The sequence below is a fragment of the Rhyacophila brunnea genome, unplaced genomic scaffold (assembly GCF_057557595.1).
Source record: "Rhyacophila brunnea isolate RB1 unplaced genomic scaffold, BYU_Rbru_1.0 scaffold_4, whole genome shotgun sequence".
NCBI lineage: Eukaryota > Metazoa > Arthropoda > Insecta > Trichoptera > Rhyacophilidae > Rhyacophila > Rhyacophila brunnea.
This window is the reverse complement of record NW_028233068.1, coordinates 13341016-13356898: the sequence shown is the minus strand read 5'-3', so window position 1 is coordinate 13356898 and position 15883 is coordinate 13341016. Positions and strand designations below refer to the sequence as shown.

Below are 15883 nucleotides of genomic sequence, written 5' to 3'. Positions count from 1 at the left end.
AAAAGAAATACAAAATTCCTCCATAGTTATTTCAGAAAATTTAATTTTAGAGTAGTATCCGTTGACAAGGTGGTCAATTCAACTTCTTCTTGGTACGAAAATTTACAACTCGATGAATCAATCGTAGCAAATGGATTTCGTATCCAGTAATAATTTTCTATATTTAAGGAAGGAAAGTAATATGCAATCTTTTCTTCCAATAAAGTTAAATGTTCTGTTACAGCGGAAATAGTTCCCTCGGCGTGGGGGTAGGCAGATTGAGCGTCGCTTGGGGGCGGCAGTTACTCAAAGGGTGGCAAATCGAGGAGAATCATTAGGTATATATAGAAAGCTACCTTAAATTAGTAAGAACGGAAAAATATCAGCTCACTGGCTGGAAACAAAATATATCTATTAATTAGATAAGTACTATACAATTTCCAACAGGACTATTTTTTGTTAGGTTTGCGATGTCTAGTTTACTTCCGTTGTCCTTGGACGTCACGTTCTTCACAGTCACTTGCGAGTTATGGAAGTTGTCAGGTGTATTTTTAAAAATGTATCTATCTGAAACCGTAGACTCGCAATATTGTCTATTGAAGCAGAGATGGCATCTAAGTTAGATTTAGTAGTAGGTATAGGTACCAATATCTTGTTAGTAATGTATCCATACAACACAATTCTTAGATATTGGACTCATGAAAGGATGATAAAAAGTACTGTATAAAAAAAAAATGTGGAGGCATTCTGGCACTGCCTAGGGGCGGCATTTTGTCTAGGGACGTCACTGACTTTAGTTCTAGTTATTTTTCTCTGAAATCCTGTCAATTTGCCAGTGGATGTCAAAAAAATTTTTTGAACAAAATAAATTGTCAGACTTTTCGGTTTTCACTATTTCACGGATTTTTCTGCTTTTATCATTTTTTTCGCGGTGCACTCGCAACAAGCTAGCGGTGCACCCGTTAAGAACCACAGGTTTAATGTATAATAATTCTATATTACCTATAACTCATTAACTAAGTGTCAAGGTCTAAATTATTATTCTTTTCATATAGGTAGGTACTTCCCTCCGTCCAACAGATAGTATTCACCACTGACATAATAAAAGTGATAGCATATGACCCGACCTAACCTAAGCCAATCGAACATGAAAACAAAATAATATTATAGAACCAGCCAAAGATTTATTTTAATTAAAAAAATATCCATGATTCACAGATAAGAATAAACACAGACTACTTCACTTACTGCATACCAACATATAATTATTTTTAATGACTTAATAATATGATTAAAAAAAACTGTTTATCTTTATGGTATAAAAAGCAGTTCTGGAAAAATTATGCGATTAGTTGTTGGTCAAGTGCTTTGGATAGTAGGAGTTCTTTGAATTAATATAATTAACATATTTTTGGAAAAAGAAAAGAAACAACAATGTTTACAATTTTTATACCAATTTTGATGCTTAGTTTATTGTGTGAAACGCAGGGGATTACGTACCCAGGTATATAAACATACATATTTTTATATAATAATACATAGGTACACATAATCAGAAACATAGATAGGTATTAGAAAAAACTCTTGAAGAGATATGATGCCAGACAGATTTCAAACCATTATACATTGAAAATTACGGCAAATGTGATTAATTTATCAATTATTTTTAACCACCTGCATCATCATCTAATTACGACGAAATTAACTAGTGCTGTGCAACTTTTATATCAAGTCGCCTACGTCACTACTTACGAGGATTATCGTGAGCGTGTCGCTTAACTTTATGTATCGGATACAAACATAGAATATTATAATATAGTATGAAAAAAAACAATATGACGTGATTTTGACCAGACTGAACGCACACGATGGTCGAGTGGCTTAAACGTCAGCATATAACGTTGTGGGACCCATGTTCAAATCCTGTGTCTTGCAAATATACAGGTTGAGCAAATGGCTAACATCCATTTCTCGTAAAAACAAATTGTTAATACATAACTCCACTCTGTGGAGGCCAATATGATCTTATTAGGATCGTACATGGACAAAAGAAAAAAGAATGGCCGACAAATAAATCATCGTGGAAAATTTTTGCTGAAATTTCTGCGCACTGTAGAGTTCTGAAGAACTGTGATTTAGAGTGGCCGACACTAACATTGCCGTTTGGAATAGATTTTTTTGAATTAAAATGTGAGTAAACCAATCAAGTCCTTGGAATTTACTAATACAATTATACGGCGTACGCGTACGTGAGCAAACCAATCAAGCGCCTGGCTTTTACTAAACAATTATACGGTTGCGTATACACACAAACCCTTGACACTGTGTACAATGGCAAGGTTACGTGGAGGATACTCTTCCTTTTATAGTAACTTCTTAGCTTTTTTGGTAACTTCTTAGAAACGTCTATGGTTAAGAATTCCTTAACTCTATACTCAGGATTGTCTATAGTTAAGTCATGCTTTTCGGCCACTTATCCTTAGGATCGAAATCTTAGATTGTGCATTCCGCTCTTAACTGACAATTAATCGTGGAAATGCAAGGTATTAATAATAATTTTAATAAAACACAATTTTTTGTAGGTACTGAATCCACTTTTTATATTAAATAAATTTTATGTAGGTATATAAATACATTACTATAGGGCTCAGTGAATGTTTTTTTTTAATTTGGTTATTTTAAAATGTCTATAATATTTTATATCACTTGAAAATCTCCCTCTGAGGTTAACGAAACCGGTACACTTATTAATATCATATTATTTATCACTTTTTTATTGATTTTGGAGTTAAGTGATATGTTAGAATAGCCCTGCTGATATTAATGGACAGGTACAGGGTTCAAAAATATTATATTCTGATTTAAATTCACTCCCTATCAAAAGTGTGCAATAATTATTATGTAATGATTTTTTATTAATATTTTAGCTGACAAGTGCGAGGAACATGAAGTGTACAATGCATGTCCCGCTTACTGTACATTTGACGAAGGCTGTGGCTCATACATCAGTGGATTTATACAAGATTGTGCAGCGCCTCCTGAAGAATATCCTTGCTATCCAAGATGTGATTGCGAGAAAGGATACCTTCGTATCGACGGAACCTGCCAACTACCGGTTAAATGTAAGTAATTGTTGAAATCATAACATATTATTTTATGTTTAAATAATATAACATTCTAGATAATATTTATCGATGGAACACCGAAGCACAAATTATTTATATAAAAACATTTCGTCTCTGTTCTGGCAGAACACACTAACTGGAGAATACTAGTTTTGAGTAATTTGACTTTGAAGTTGTTAAAATGTTTGAAATGGTCTATCATGTGAGTTTATTAAGTAATCGTAAAAAGGATGACTTTAAAATAAAGACTATTTATTTATTAAGAAGGTTTCCAGACGGTAAAGTTTGAAATAAAATAAGGAACATTTTGGTATAGATAACTAACTCAATATGTATTTTTTTCGAATTAGTGTCTTCTGCCAGAACAGTGACGATTTATTAACATGGAAGAAATTGCGCCGCAGGCGATATTATTCTTTTTCTTATAGCTCATTTTATTTAACCTTATCACTGCCAGCCAATTTTTCCTAGGTGGACACTATCTTGTAGGCCAGCTATTTTCGGAATAAAATAAATCCTTTAAAAAATATGAAATATAAACGGAATGATAAATATTTGTGAAAACTTAGCAACTTGTTTATCAAGTTTATCGTGAATATTTTCACACTAAAATGATAAATATTGTTTAGAAAATATACTTACACAGAACATTTATTCAGAAGTTATGACGTTTACAAGAATCCGCGAATATATTCGTCCGTGGCCTGACGCGACATACATGCTTTGGCGAGTTAATTCGTCCGTGGCACGGATCAGGTTAATTGTTATGTTTGATCTTCTTATTGTGCCATCCCCTAGCGGAGGTCGGCTACCATCAAGACGATCTTATCTTTGTCGTCTGCTACCCGGAACAGTTCGGTGGAGCTGCACTCCTACCAATCACGGAGATTCTTAAGCCACGAAATGCGGCGCCGTCCTCTGCTACGCTTCCCATTGATCTTTCCTTGAATGACAAGTTGGGGAACGCTGTATTTTTGTCCTCTCATAATGTGGCCGAGGTATTGTAGTTTCCTGGTTTTGATACTACGTAGAACTTCTCGGTCCTTCCCCATTCGATTCAGAACTTCAACATTTGTCACCCGGTCAGTCCAATGAATTTTGAGGATGCGTCTATACAGCCACATCTCGAAAGCTTCAAGTCTCCGTGACATCTCTTGGTTTAGCGTCCATACTTCCATACCATAGAAAAGAATTGAGAGCACATAACAACGTACCATACGCAGTCTCAGACCTAGGTTAAGATCTCGATTGCTAAGGAGGCGTCTCATTTTGAGAAAGGCGCTCCTTGCGATCTCAATTCTAGTTTTGATTTCCTGAGACTGGTCCCATTTCTCATTGACCCATGTACCTAAATATTTATAATGGGTCACACGTTCGATTGGTTCGCTGTTAATGACAAAATTTGTGTTGGTGTCTGGTGTCGCTGTTTTTGATACTAGTAATAGTTTTGTTTTCTTGAGGTTCATTTTTAAACCATAAGAATTACTGACCTCATTAACCTTTTCTACCAGTTGATGTAAACTCTCAGCAATCAGCACAGTATCATCGGCATATCGTATATTGTTAATATGTTTGCCATTAACCATAATACCCACCGATACACCTTGTAAGGCTTCCTTGAAAATAGCTTCCGAGTACATGTTAAATAGCAAAGGTGACAATATACACCCCTGTCTTACACCGCAATAAATTTTTACCTCTCCACTGATTTCGTTTTCAATCTTTATATTCGCTGTTTGATTCCAATATAAATTAGCTATCAGTTGAATGTCTCTTGCATCGATGCCTTTCTCCTGTAAGAGTTCGAGAAGTTTAGGATGTTTGTTATGTTTGTTATGTTTGATAACATCATTAAAAATGTTTTTTCGGATTTTTGCCGCCCCTGAATCCTGTCACCCGGGTGTTTCGCACCCGTAACACCCCCTTTTGACGCGCCCTTGCATATCGTCGAGTATTTTTCCACAAACACGTCGTATCTTACTTTTTGGTGATTTTTAGGTTTTTTTTAAGTTATACAATAATATACACATCCTATCTGAAAATGATATACTTACATTATAAATTTAAGCAATGAAAAGAAGCACAATATTATTTTTTCATAGTTACAATTTAAATAAACTAGATATCTACTTCTAAATAATTTTATCTTGTATGCTTTGACAGGTTGCGATGATCCGAATACCCAAGTAGTGAATTGTCCTGCTCCTTGCGATAAAACATGTGACGGAAGTAATACGGCTGACTGCGATAGCTCCTCAACAAGAGCTTGTAGGTGTCTAGTGGGATATGTCAGATCTGAGAACGGAAAGTGCATTCTCAAAGCAGATTGCCGTTAATAAAATATAATATCAACAATTTATTATACATAATATTTAAGTACAATCTCAAACAAAAATGTACAGTCTTCAAAATGGTGATAGGTGTCCATACTTATTATTGAGTGTTTAGGTTTAGGGTATTAGTAAATTATTTTAGAAACAAATATGTCTTATGGACAGCATGAGAGGTGCAAGTAAATAATATTTTGGCATTAGTTTTGTATCAACATTTTGATTATTTTCACTAACAACTGTCAATTAGTCATCTTTTGCACCTTTAGCACTTCATAACTGTATCTCAGGGAAAGACGGATGCTAGTGCCAAATTTCAAATTGTTCGGAGGAGACAAAAACAATTTATATTATTAGATATATGCCAATAACTCATTTTTTTGTTATTATACTATATAATATGTACTGCACTTTTGAAATATATAACAATAATATATTTTTAATTTAAAAATAAATTAATAAAATAATATTATGTAGTGTGAATTTGCATCATTTTGTTTATATAGACATTTCTTCGCTGTGGATTTGATTCTTACTACTTGCATCTTTGTAGTTTTCCAAGCTTTTAGAGTGAAAAATTTGAGGATTATACTCATTTTATGTATTGTTCTCAATAAGGGAGGAAAATCTGAATAGTTTTCTTGGTTGTTTCTGTAACAGAATGGACCGTATCCACTTCTATATTATATGCGCGATGACTACACAGCAGCAAACTGACTTTAATAATTTTTTTTTTTTTAAATATTCTTTACATGTCTTGATAACTAAGCTTTGGTCCGTTTTTGATTGGATTATCTCACTGTGCACTCTTTAATTTTCTTCCTCCCTCGATGTTTCGGGGTGGTTAGAGAGGGCATTCGAGATAATATAGCTAAATATAATAGTCTTTAGGTATAAATTAAATAAATGATTCGCTGGTCAAATATTGCATTGAAAATTTTATCTGATAAAAAGACGTAGTTAGGTACCTACCAGTGGCGAAGACTCCATACAAGGCAATTATTTGAAGCCTATCGTCTTAAGAAAAATGTTTTTTAATTGCATATTGAATCACTTGATTATTTATTCTATAAAATAATTTATTTTTCCAACGAGAGATGACATAATAGGTGTAGGAATGTATTAATTACACAGATAATTACAAAACAATCTGCAAAGGTTTTAAAAAATTTACCACAGCGCGCCATCTGTCTTGACGTAAATAAAGGTCGGATTATGTTTCAAATAATTCTAAATTTTTTTCATATGGACTTTACGTCACGTATTGATTCCACCACTTGTTCCCATTAAATAGTCTGGAATTCGTAGGCCGATTACACTGAAGTTCATTTTCACTTTTTCGCTTGGATAATAATTAATACATAACATCGACACAAATATAACAAATATGATCATCATAACTTCGCCTGATTCCGTCGTAACAAACTTTCTGGATCGTCGACTTCAAAGTGTGATCGGGTCGGGTCCTGCATCCAATGTAAGTGTGTCTTAGGAGTGTGCCTCCATTTGGATTGCGCTTGTCTCAGACGTTGCATTAGCTAAACCCACAGTCGGTCCAAACCGAAAGTTATCGGTACCGGTAATTTCTTGAACCGGTCCGAATTAGAAGATCTCTGAACCAGTAATTGTGAATCAAGCAGTGCTACTGGACATCCGGACAAGTATATTAGTCTATGATCCTGACTGTGCGAAATGGAAGGTCACCAAGCCGCTTCTTACTGGTAAATCACTAACTTTGACTTATAATGATTGTTTCCTGTGCTTTTTTGTGGTGTTTATCAGGCATGACAGGTATTTTGGTTCTGAAACTTTTACTATAACTTTCATTGTGACATTTTTCTTTTGTGAATCATTTCATATTCTTTTTGTAACATTTCTTATAAATTTTCTAATTTCAATTGCATGTCTATAACGTTTCTTTGGGTATGTTTATTATCTAATTTTATCTACTAAATTTATGTGATACATGTTGTGATTATTAGGTGTATTATTGTAAATTGTTTTTATGTGTAAATGTGATGCGAGAATGTACCCCTGTTAATAAATGACTCAATTTCACAGTGTTTTAATTCAACAGTCCTGTACTTCCCCGTCCAAGCCAGTCTGAAAGTCATAGGCTAACTTAATATTTACATCTCTTCATTTGACCATAAGTAAATTGCCACAATAAATTAATCTCCACACCTTTTTTTGTGATTAGTGTGGTAAATAATAGAATTCAATGTTGCCATTAAAACTCATGATCTCTACATTAATTTCAAAGTAATATAGTCATTAACATTATTAGCTACGGTAGTTCTACTAGTGCTAGTTGATGGTGGCCTCCCCAACCTCCTTCCGGTCACTTTTAACTGCCATCTATTTCTGCTGAATGTAAATAGTTTATAAGTTTTAGGGTGGCTATGTGGCCAGCCTATGGCCGTTTATTAGTTTGGTGATCAATATAACATACTTACACTTGTCTGCTTCCTGATTCATATCTCGATATCTCTTATATTATTAAAGGCGCATGTTTTGTATGTATGCATGAGCACTGGTAGCACTAATTAGTTAAACATTTACGCTTTAGGCACAGTGGGATGCCACTTCAAGTACTGTTCATGCGAACGATTGGATTCTCAGTGTGAGGTAGCCTTTAGGAGGTGGCATGTAGAATTTGTGAAGTTTTTACTTAGAAAACCAGACAGTCCTGCACTGTTCATGCTTAACATAAAGAATTGTATCGAAGTAGAGAGATCTGTGCCTATAATTTTCTTGAAAAGTAGATTAAAATCATATTTTTTCTTTACATTTTCACCTGAAAATCATCCAAGTAGAATCCATTGATGAATAATGCAGATCGATAAAACAAAATAAATAATAAAATAAATAACAAAAAATATAAGCGGATGAAATAAACAGAATGCTCGGCGTGCCTCATCCATTTTGCTCTGGCTCATATTATATGTACTATTTCATCCTAATTGTTATTATTTCAGCAAATAAATGGAAGAGTACAATAAGTGTGGACCCGCATGCGAAGCCACTTGCAGCGACAGAAACCCGAAATGTATCCCAGCATCAGGATGTACTCCGGGCTGCTTCTGCAAAAAAGGCTACATACGCAACGATGGAAAATGCATCAAAATATCAGATTGCCGTAAGTCCTACCTATTTCACATTATTTCAATACAAATTTCCACTTTTTAAAATGAAAACACATAATTTTGAATATTGAAACATACCTATTATTTATAGTAAATCCCAGAAAATGGGTTGGATTGAGTGGGATTTGAGCTCATTGATAAGCTATCAATTCATCTATGATTCATGCAAAATATTGTTATTAATATAATATACCTAACTACGCTATGTGAGGTATGTATTTTAAATTCAGCCAAAATATTAGTTGTGACATCCTAACTTGCTAAAAATAAATATAATATTAATACTATCGACGGAAGGTGAGTACTAGATGGAATTTGAATTTAAATCCCAATGAATTTATGTTTTGTACTATTCCATTTGAGTAGTTTTTTGCGACCCGGGTTTCACCTTTCGGCATTTTAATGCACTGTGTTCACTCACCAAAAGGCAAATAAACACTGACAACAAATATTATTAACTTACTCTAACTTATATAATAAATCAATACAATAAACAGTGACGTCCCTAGACAAAATGCCGCCCCATTTTTGTTAACAATATTTTTTTATCATCCGTGTTTGTGTCGTTTCTGGTCACCAAGGTCGTTGAAGGGTAACGGAAGTAAACTAGACATCGCGAACCCGACAAAAAAATACAGTCCTGTTAAACCTTTTATGTTAATAAATGCATTTTATTTACAACCAGTGAGCTGATTTATTTAAAGGAAAGATATTTTCGTTATTAAGTACTCAGTTTAGGTTGATATTTCTATATATTCACAAATGATTCTCCTCGATTTGCCGCCCTTGGGGTAACTGCCGCCCCCATGCGACGCTCAATCTGCCTACCCCCACGGGACGGCACTGACAATAAAGTAGTTTAATTTCCATTATCTACCTATCAAGTCAAGGGCCACAGAAACAGAAATAGGCATAATGTTTTTAGCCTTGTTGAATTCTGTATAGTTGCTGACAGACCATATTGTACCGAAAACTTGTACAAAAACACACAAAATCAATGAATAATGTTTTCATTAATTTCAGCCCTTCAACGTCAACGAGAAATACAAACCGTGTCCAGCGTGGTGCACCTTTGACGGAGACTGTGAGTCATACGTCTACGGATGGATCAAAGATTGCACCACTACTCTGGCTGGCCAAGGTTGTACACCCCGCTGCGAGTGCATTGACGGTCTTGTGAGGATCAACGGTACTTGTGTATCACCTAATTTCTGTAAGTTTTACTTATGCCCTGTTTATACCGCATTTATGGGTCAAGAACCTCCGTGATTGGTACGAGTACAGCTCTACTGCATTGTTTTTGGTAACAGATGATAAGCCAAATCGATATCCCCTGATGTCGGAAGTCGGTCACTTCCCCTAAAGTTTTGATACACGCAACGATTACAGTGTTCTCGGCCTAGTGCTCGGTTGGAATAAACATCTTACAGAGCGCTCGGCCGAGCGTTCGGCCTAGTACAGGGATCGGCAAACCGCGACTTGCGAGCCACATGCGGCTCTTTGCCAAATTCCCAATACACATTTTTTACAAAAAAGATATAATTGTTATCGTTTTAAATCCGCCCATTCGTCCTCGTCGTCGTCGTCGACAAATTAAATTTTTCTCCGTTTCATATTGACACGAGCACTTTCAAAATAGACTTCTTTTGGTGGATTTAACAAGCAAAGAGTTATGTAGCTCAAAATTTTTAGATCTTACCACCAAAATTGAGGATTTCGAGAGAGAAAAATGCAATTTAATTTTACAACACAGCGGAGCGCTCTAATGGCTCTGAATGGCCTCAGGCAAGGTGACGCTCTGGCATGCCTTCTTTTCAATATTGCGCTAGAAAAGGCGATACGGGATGCAAAGGTTGATGTCCGTGGCAGCGGCACGATATTTACTAAACCTGTGCAGCTGCTGGCGTATGCCGATGATATCGACATCATTGTTGTATCAGAATTGGCGCTGAAAAAGGCATTCACAGCACTAGAAGCCTCTGCCAAAAGGATGGGCTTACAAATAAACGAGGCAAAAACTAAATACATGCCTGTCTATGTCACACTACGAGAAATCGCACCAAAGTTAGATATTGGTGCTTACAAGTTTGATATGGTCGACAGTTTCATATACCTTGGATCTCTTGTAACTCGACATAATGATATTACAGAAAAAATCAACAAGAGAATCATGTCTGCGAATAAATGCTACTTTGGCCTGTTGAGACATTTTAAGTTCAGCATACTATCTCGCCGAACTAAAAGCGCTCTTTACAAGACACTTGTAAAGCCAATGCTCACCTACGCATCGGAAACCTGGACATTAACTCTGCAAAATGAACGAGCCCAGAACATATTTGAAAGAAAAATTTTCCGCCGTATATATGGACCGATCAGGGATGGCACAAATTATTGGAGGAGAAGAATGATAATATATAATGCTGAGCTCTACGGGCTGAACGAAGATTGCAGTACAGTTCAATCAATTAAGATTGGGAGACTGCGATGGCTAGGTCATGTGCACCGTATGAATGATAATGAACCGGCAAAGAAAGTGATGTCCAGCAATAGCAATAGGACGTAGAAGAAGAGGGAGGCCAAAGATTCGCTGGTTGAATGGAGCTGCCAGTGACTGCCGTATTCTGGGGGTACCAAATTGGAAAGCGACTACACTGGATAGGGACAGGTGGTGGGAGCTGTTGGAGGAGGCCAGGACCCACACCGGGTTGTCGCGCCCCTGATGATGATGACGGAGCGCTCTAAAAGATCTACATAATAAGGTAGATACTACGATTTTTAATACATGGTATAGCTTTCCGAACTCATATTCGAGTCTACATAATATGTAAATGAACAATATAAATAGCATTTAGCAGTGCTCGAAATGGAAAATTTCACGAACAGGAACGCTCTATAATTTTCCGAAAAAACGGTATGCTTAATTTTTTTCTTTACATACGTACGTACGTTGGATGTATAAATGCAACAATAAACTTTGAACTTCTTACGCGGATGTATATTGAGCAAGTGGGCAAGGATTGTCAGCGCCGCAGGCGAAAGAACCTCGTCTCAACAAAGTATACCGTCAAGAATTGTATTATTCTTTACTCTTACTTTATCTACCACCCATAATCAGCAGGCATGTTACTTCTACCACCACTCGTCACTGCTTATAACTTATATTACTGTCTCATTTGGGATAGTTCAGTTTGTTAATTAATTAAACTTAAAAAACAACATATCCACATACCTACCATAAAGATTCAAATTAAAAATTAATTTACATATAACAAATTTTACAGATTATAGATTCAAGACGAGCACAGAATATTTTAAAAAAAATTAAAGAAATAGTATTAAAATAGTGTTTAAAAATAAAGAAATAGATGCAGCAACTATTAGAAAAAATAGTAATTACCTATACAGAGACGAGTAAATACAAAATTTATACAGTACATATCTGTATACCGATAGAGCTAACTACGCCATTTAATTATTTAAGAAGTTATCAAACTAAGAATTTATAAATCGTTCACATAAACTCGTTCTCACGCAGGAGGAATATTCCAATATCCGAAGCGATTTGGTTGAACACAGTGTGTAAGCGTTCTTAAGATAAATCAATCGGATAAAGCCATGGATGGCATCCACACAGCTTCAAACAAAGGATCCTCAAAGATTTCTTTTCGACCTTCTCCACCATAAGGGCCATTACGCCATACCTACTTCTAAGAAAAGCTTCAAGCCATCATCACCAAACTACGTAATTATAGCATTTTAAATTACCAATGGTGTATCATTAATTATCGGCTTTTGAACTTTGAGAATCGATGTCTCCGCCGAATCTTAGGGGTACATTGGTACGACCGCGTTACAAATACCCGATTTCGTGAGCACAGCAGCCTTCGGTGATTGAAGTTATCACGAAGAGACGATTTACGTGGCTGGGACACGTATTCCGGATGCCGCCAAAGAGTGCGGCACTTCGTACCCTTGTGGCACAGCCTCAAGGGTTCCATCACCGTGGCCGCCTCTCCCTCACCCTGTAGCGTTGCTACAAAAGCGACCTATTTGCTGCAGGTCTGACATGGCGGGAGGCTCATGGCGATGGACCGAGGGAAGTGGCGCCAATGCTTGCCCTATGCCCCAATATTAAGACATGACAGGGTAGAAGAAGAAGTATCATTAATTATATAAGATAAAACATGACGGAAGGTGCAACTCGAGTTGCTAAACACGATTCCTATAGAATAATATAAAATTGTCATTAATCAGTAGGTACCTACCTATATTCAACATTATAAGGACTAATATTGTAGTGTATGTATATACCTATACCATAGGCCCCACATCGTGAAGCTGGCCCCCAGGCTAGGATCTTTGGTGGGGCCCCCTTCTTATCGCTAAGAATAAAGGCAGTATGTACGGGGTAACAATAATCTGTATATTTAGTGTTTTATTGTATATTTTAAAACATCCATACGAATTATGGAGATGTCGAGTATTGATAAACAATTAAGAATTGTTTCGTATAACCACATAACTATAAATAATAGTATTGTAAGAAAATTCTTTTTTTTTACTATTAAAGCAAATTTGTGATGTGTGTTTATCTCACTTATCTGGTCGATTCGCCTCGCCGGGCTCCTCCTGAGCACGGGCTCCCAGGCTAGAGCCCTTTCAGCCCCTCGTTGTGGAGACCATGACATATATGTTACAATGATGATGCTTTGGTTACCATTATTGTAATATACGTACACTTACCACCTCAGATTAAAGAACTTACCACCGTATTTATTTAATCTATGACTACCATCTAAAATTATTTGTTGTCCGCACTGAACACGTACCTACCTAATTTGTGAGTGTATTTTAAACTAAACGATTCAATTTGTGATGTTTGTCCTTACCTAGTCTCATTATAGTCATTATTATTGCCACGGTGATGAATAATGATAATACAGAACAATAATTTATTATTATGATAGTAATAAAATTTTATTGGAGGATCTTTTTTTTAAAACAAATTTACAAACAAAAATTAACTAAAAGTTCTCTACATAGTAGGTATCTATTATTTCTATTTTTTTAAAGTAGCAAGTTACAACGTATGTAATAACACAATAGAAACGTCCCTTAAAAATAAACTAATTACGGTAGGCTATTCAATAGTTTCATACCAAAAACATTTTTGTAGGAAAATGGCATAATGGTGCATTTATTTATTACTCATTGTAAAAATAAGGGTTTACGACACGTCATAAATATTTTTAACACGTCGAGTCAATTGTCGAAATGACATTGAATCAGAAAACCCTGTTTCAACTGTATTGTCGATCTTAAATGCTTATCGGAGTGAATTCTTATTTTTTTAGCAGATTTACACGAAGTACCTACTACTTAATTAAACCTTCATAAAATTTATAAATATCCACTCATATTTATCATTTTCAAAACGAAAAAATTCTGCTTGTGGCCACTGGTCAACAGCATTATATGTTAAATCAGTTTGGATACCAACGACAAAAAATATACTTATATGTAATATATAGAAAGGTATCGCCTGCTGAGATGTTTAACCAAATTTCAAGAGAACAAATTTAAATAACAAACTTTTGAAAATAGTATGAGGTGACGATTGACAATGAAATAAATTATTACAATGTGAGAAACTAAATAATACAAAATTATTGGTCTGTAATCGAAACTAATATTTCTACCAAAACAACGAGCACCGCACTATGCACAAATAAGAAAGATTCAAAAATTTCTGTAGGTATCCATAATATAAACTCAGTTAAATCAATTTTTTTTTGTGATAACTCGAATACGTCGGAAAAAATTGCGACAGTGTAATATATTATGATGTAACACATTGTTACCATAATTAAAATGTATAATTTTCCAGGCTGTAAAGTACCGGACGCCATAGTTGTAGATTGTCCCCCTGATCTCGAGTGCGACAAAACGTGTGACGGAAAGGATGTTCCAGACTGCGACAAAGACAATTGCTTCCACAAAACTTGTCGGTGCGTTCCAGGTTTCGTATTATTGTATTCCGAAAGACCAATGCCGTGAGTAGCCTATAAATATAATACATTAAAAAAAATACGTTTGCACGTTTTTTTTTAAATTTGCCTAATTTTTAATATGTTTTCATATTCATAAAAAGAATATAAATATATATAGATCCAGAAACTTAGGGTAGCACAACGTGGTATGGAGAGGTGCACGCTGGGCATACCGCGAAAGGACAAAAAGAGGAATAGCTCAAAGAAGAGACAGCCGTTGGACAAATTTAGTCATCTAGTGGTATCCAAGAGGCTGCTGGATCGATGAAATGATAAAGTTCTGCGGAAGTACGTGGCAACGCAACGCACATGACCGAGAGAAATGAAAGCAGCTTGAAGAGGCCTTCATATAGTAGTGGATAGAATTAGGCTGATGATGATGATATATAATAATAATTATATTTATAATTTAAAATTTATAATATGTAAATTATACCTAATTTAGATATTTTATGGTAGGTGATGTTAACTGTAATATGCAATACATTATGATGTTATAATTATTTCAGCTCACCAATGTCCGGTAAATGAGAGATACAATCCATGTCCAGCGTGGTGCACCTTTGACGCAGACTGAAACAGTACAGAAAGATTGTACCACTACTCCGGCTGGCCAAGTTTGTGCACACAAAACATGCGACAATTTGAGCACCCATGGCAAAACTCCATGCTCCAGAATGTGTTTAAGTTTTGGCTGTACATGCAGGGTGGGCTTTGTCAGAGACTCCAAAGGAAAATGCATCAAACCTGAACAATGTCGTAAGTCTTTTCGGGAAATAATAATTAAGAAAAATCTACCGACCAACTCTAAGAATTTTCATAACACAATCGTCATCTAATAAACAATTTCTTTTATTCAACGAATAATTCACAAGATTTAAAAATGTAACATTCTTTATTGAGAAATATTATAATATAACCAATAGAAAAAATATTTTTGAAAAAAGTTCGACACCCAGCAGGATTTGAACCTGCGCCCTGTAAAAACCATGGCGCAAATAGATAGGACAATTATAGCGTGAATCCCGCAGATTCGAATCTTTCTGGATAAAATATTTTTTCAAGTGGATATATATTTCTAATAAACTATTTTTTTTCAATGAATAAGGATTTAAGAATGTAACATTCTATATACTGAATATACATAATTTGAAAACATCTCATGCATATACACACTAGAAATACCAAAACCGATAGTCAACCTTATAACGCAATTCGACAAGCATTTCATGTAATAACTGCTAGTTAAAATC

At 35.3% G+C, this 15883-nt stretch overlaps 1 protein-coding gene across 1 annotated transcript; it reads left to right on the top strand.

Annotated features, from left to right (window-relative positions):
- Positions 1–1329: 1329 nt before the first annotated feature.
- LOC147066918 (uncharacterized) lies at positions 1330–15296 on the top strand. Its single transcript, XM_085954700.1, has 7 exons — positions 1330–1483; positions 2907–3101; positions 5268–5435; positions 8413–8573; positions 9604–9793; positions 14468–14633; positions 15140–15296. The coding sequence occupies exons 1-7, from the start codon at positions 1414–1416 to the stop codon at positions 15159–15161; spliced, it is 972 nt and encodes a 323-aa protein (XP_085810826.1). The 5' UTR covers positions 1330–1413; the 3' UTR covers positions 15162–15296.
- The last annotated feature ends 587 nt before the right edge of the window (positions 15297–15883 follow it).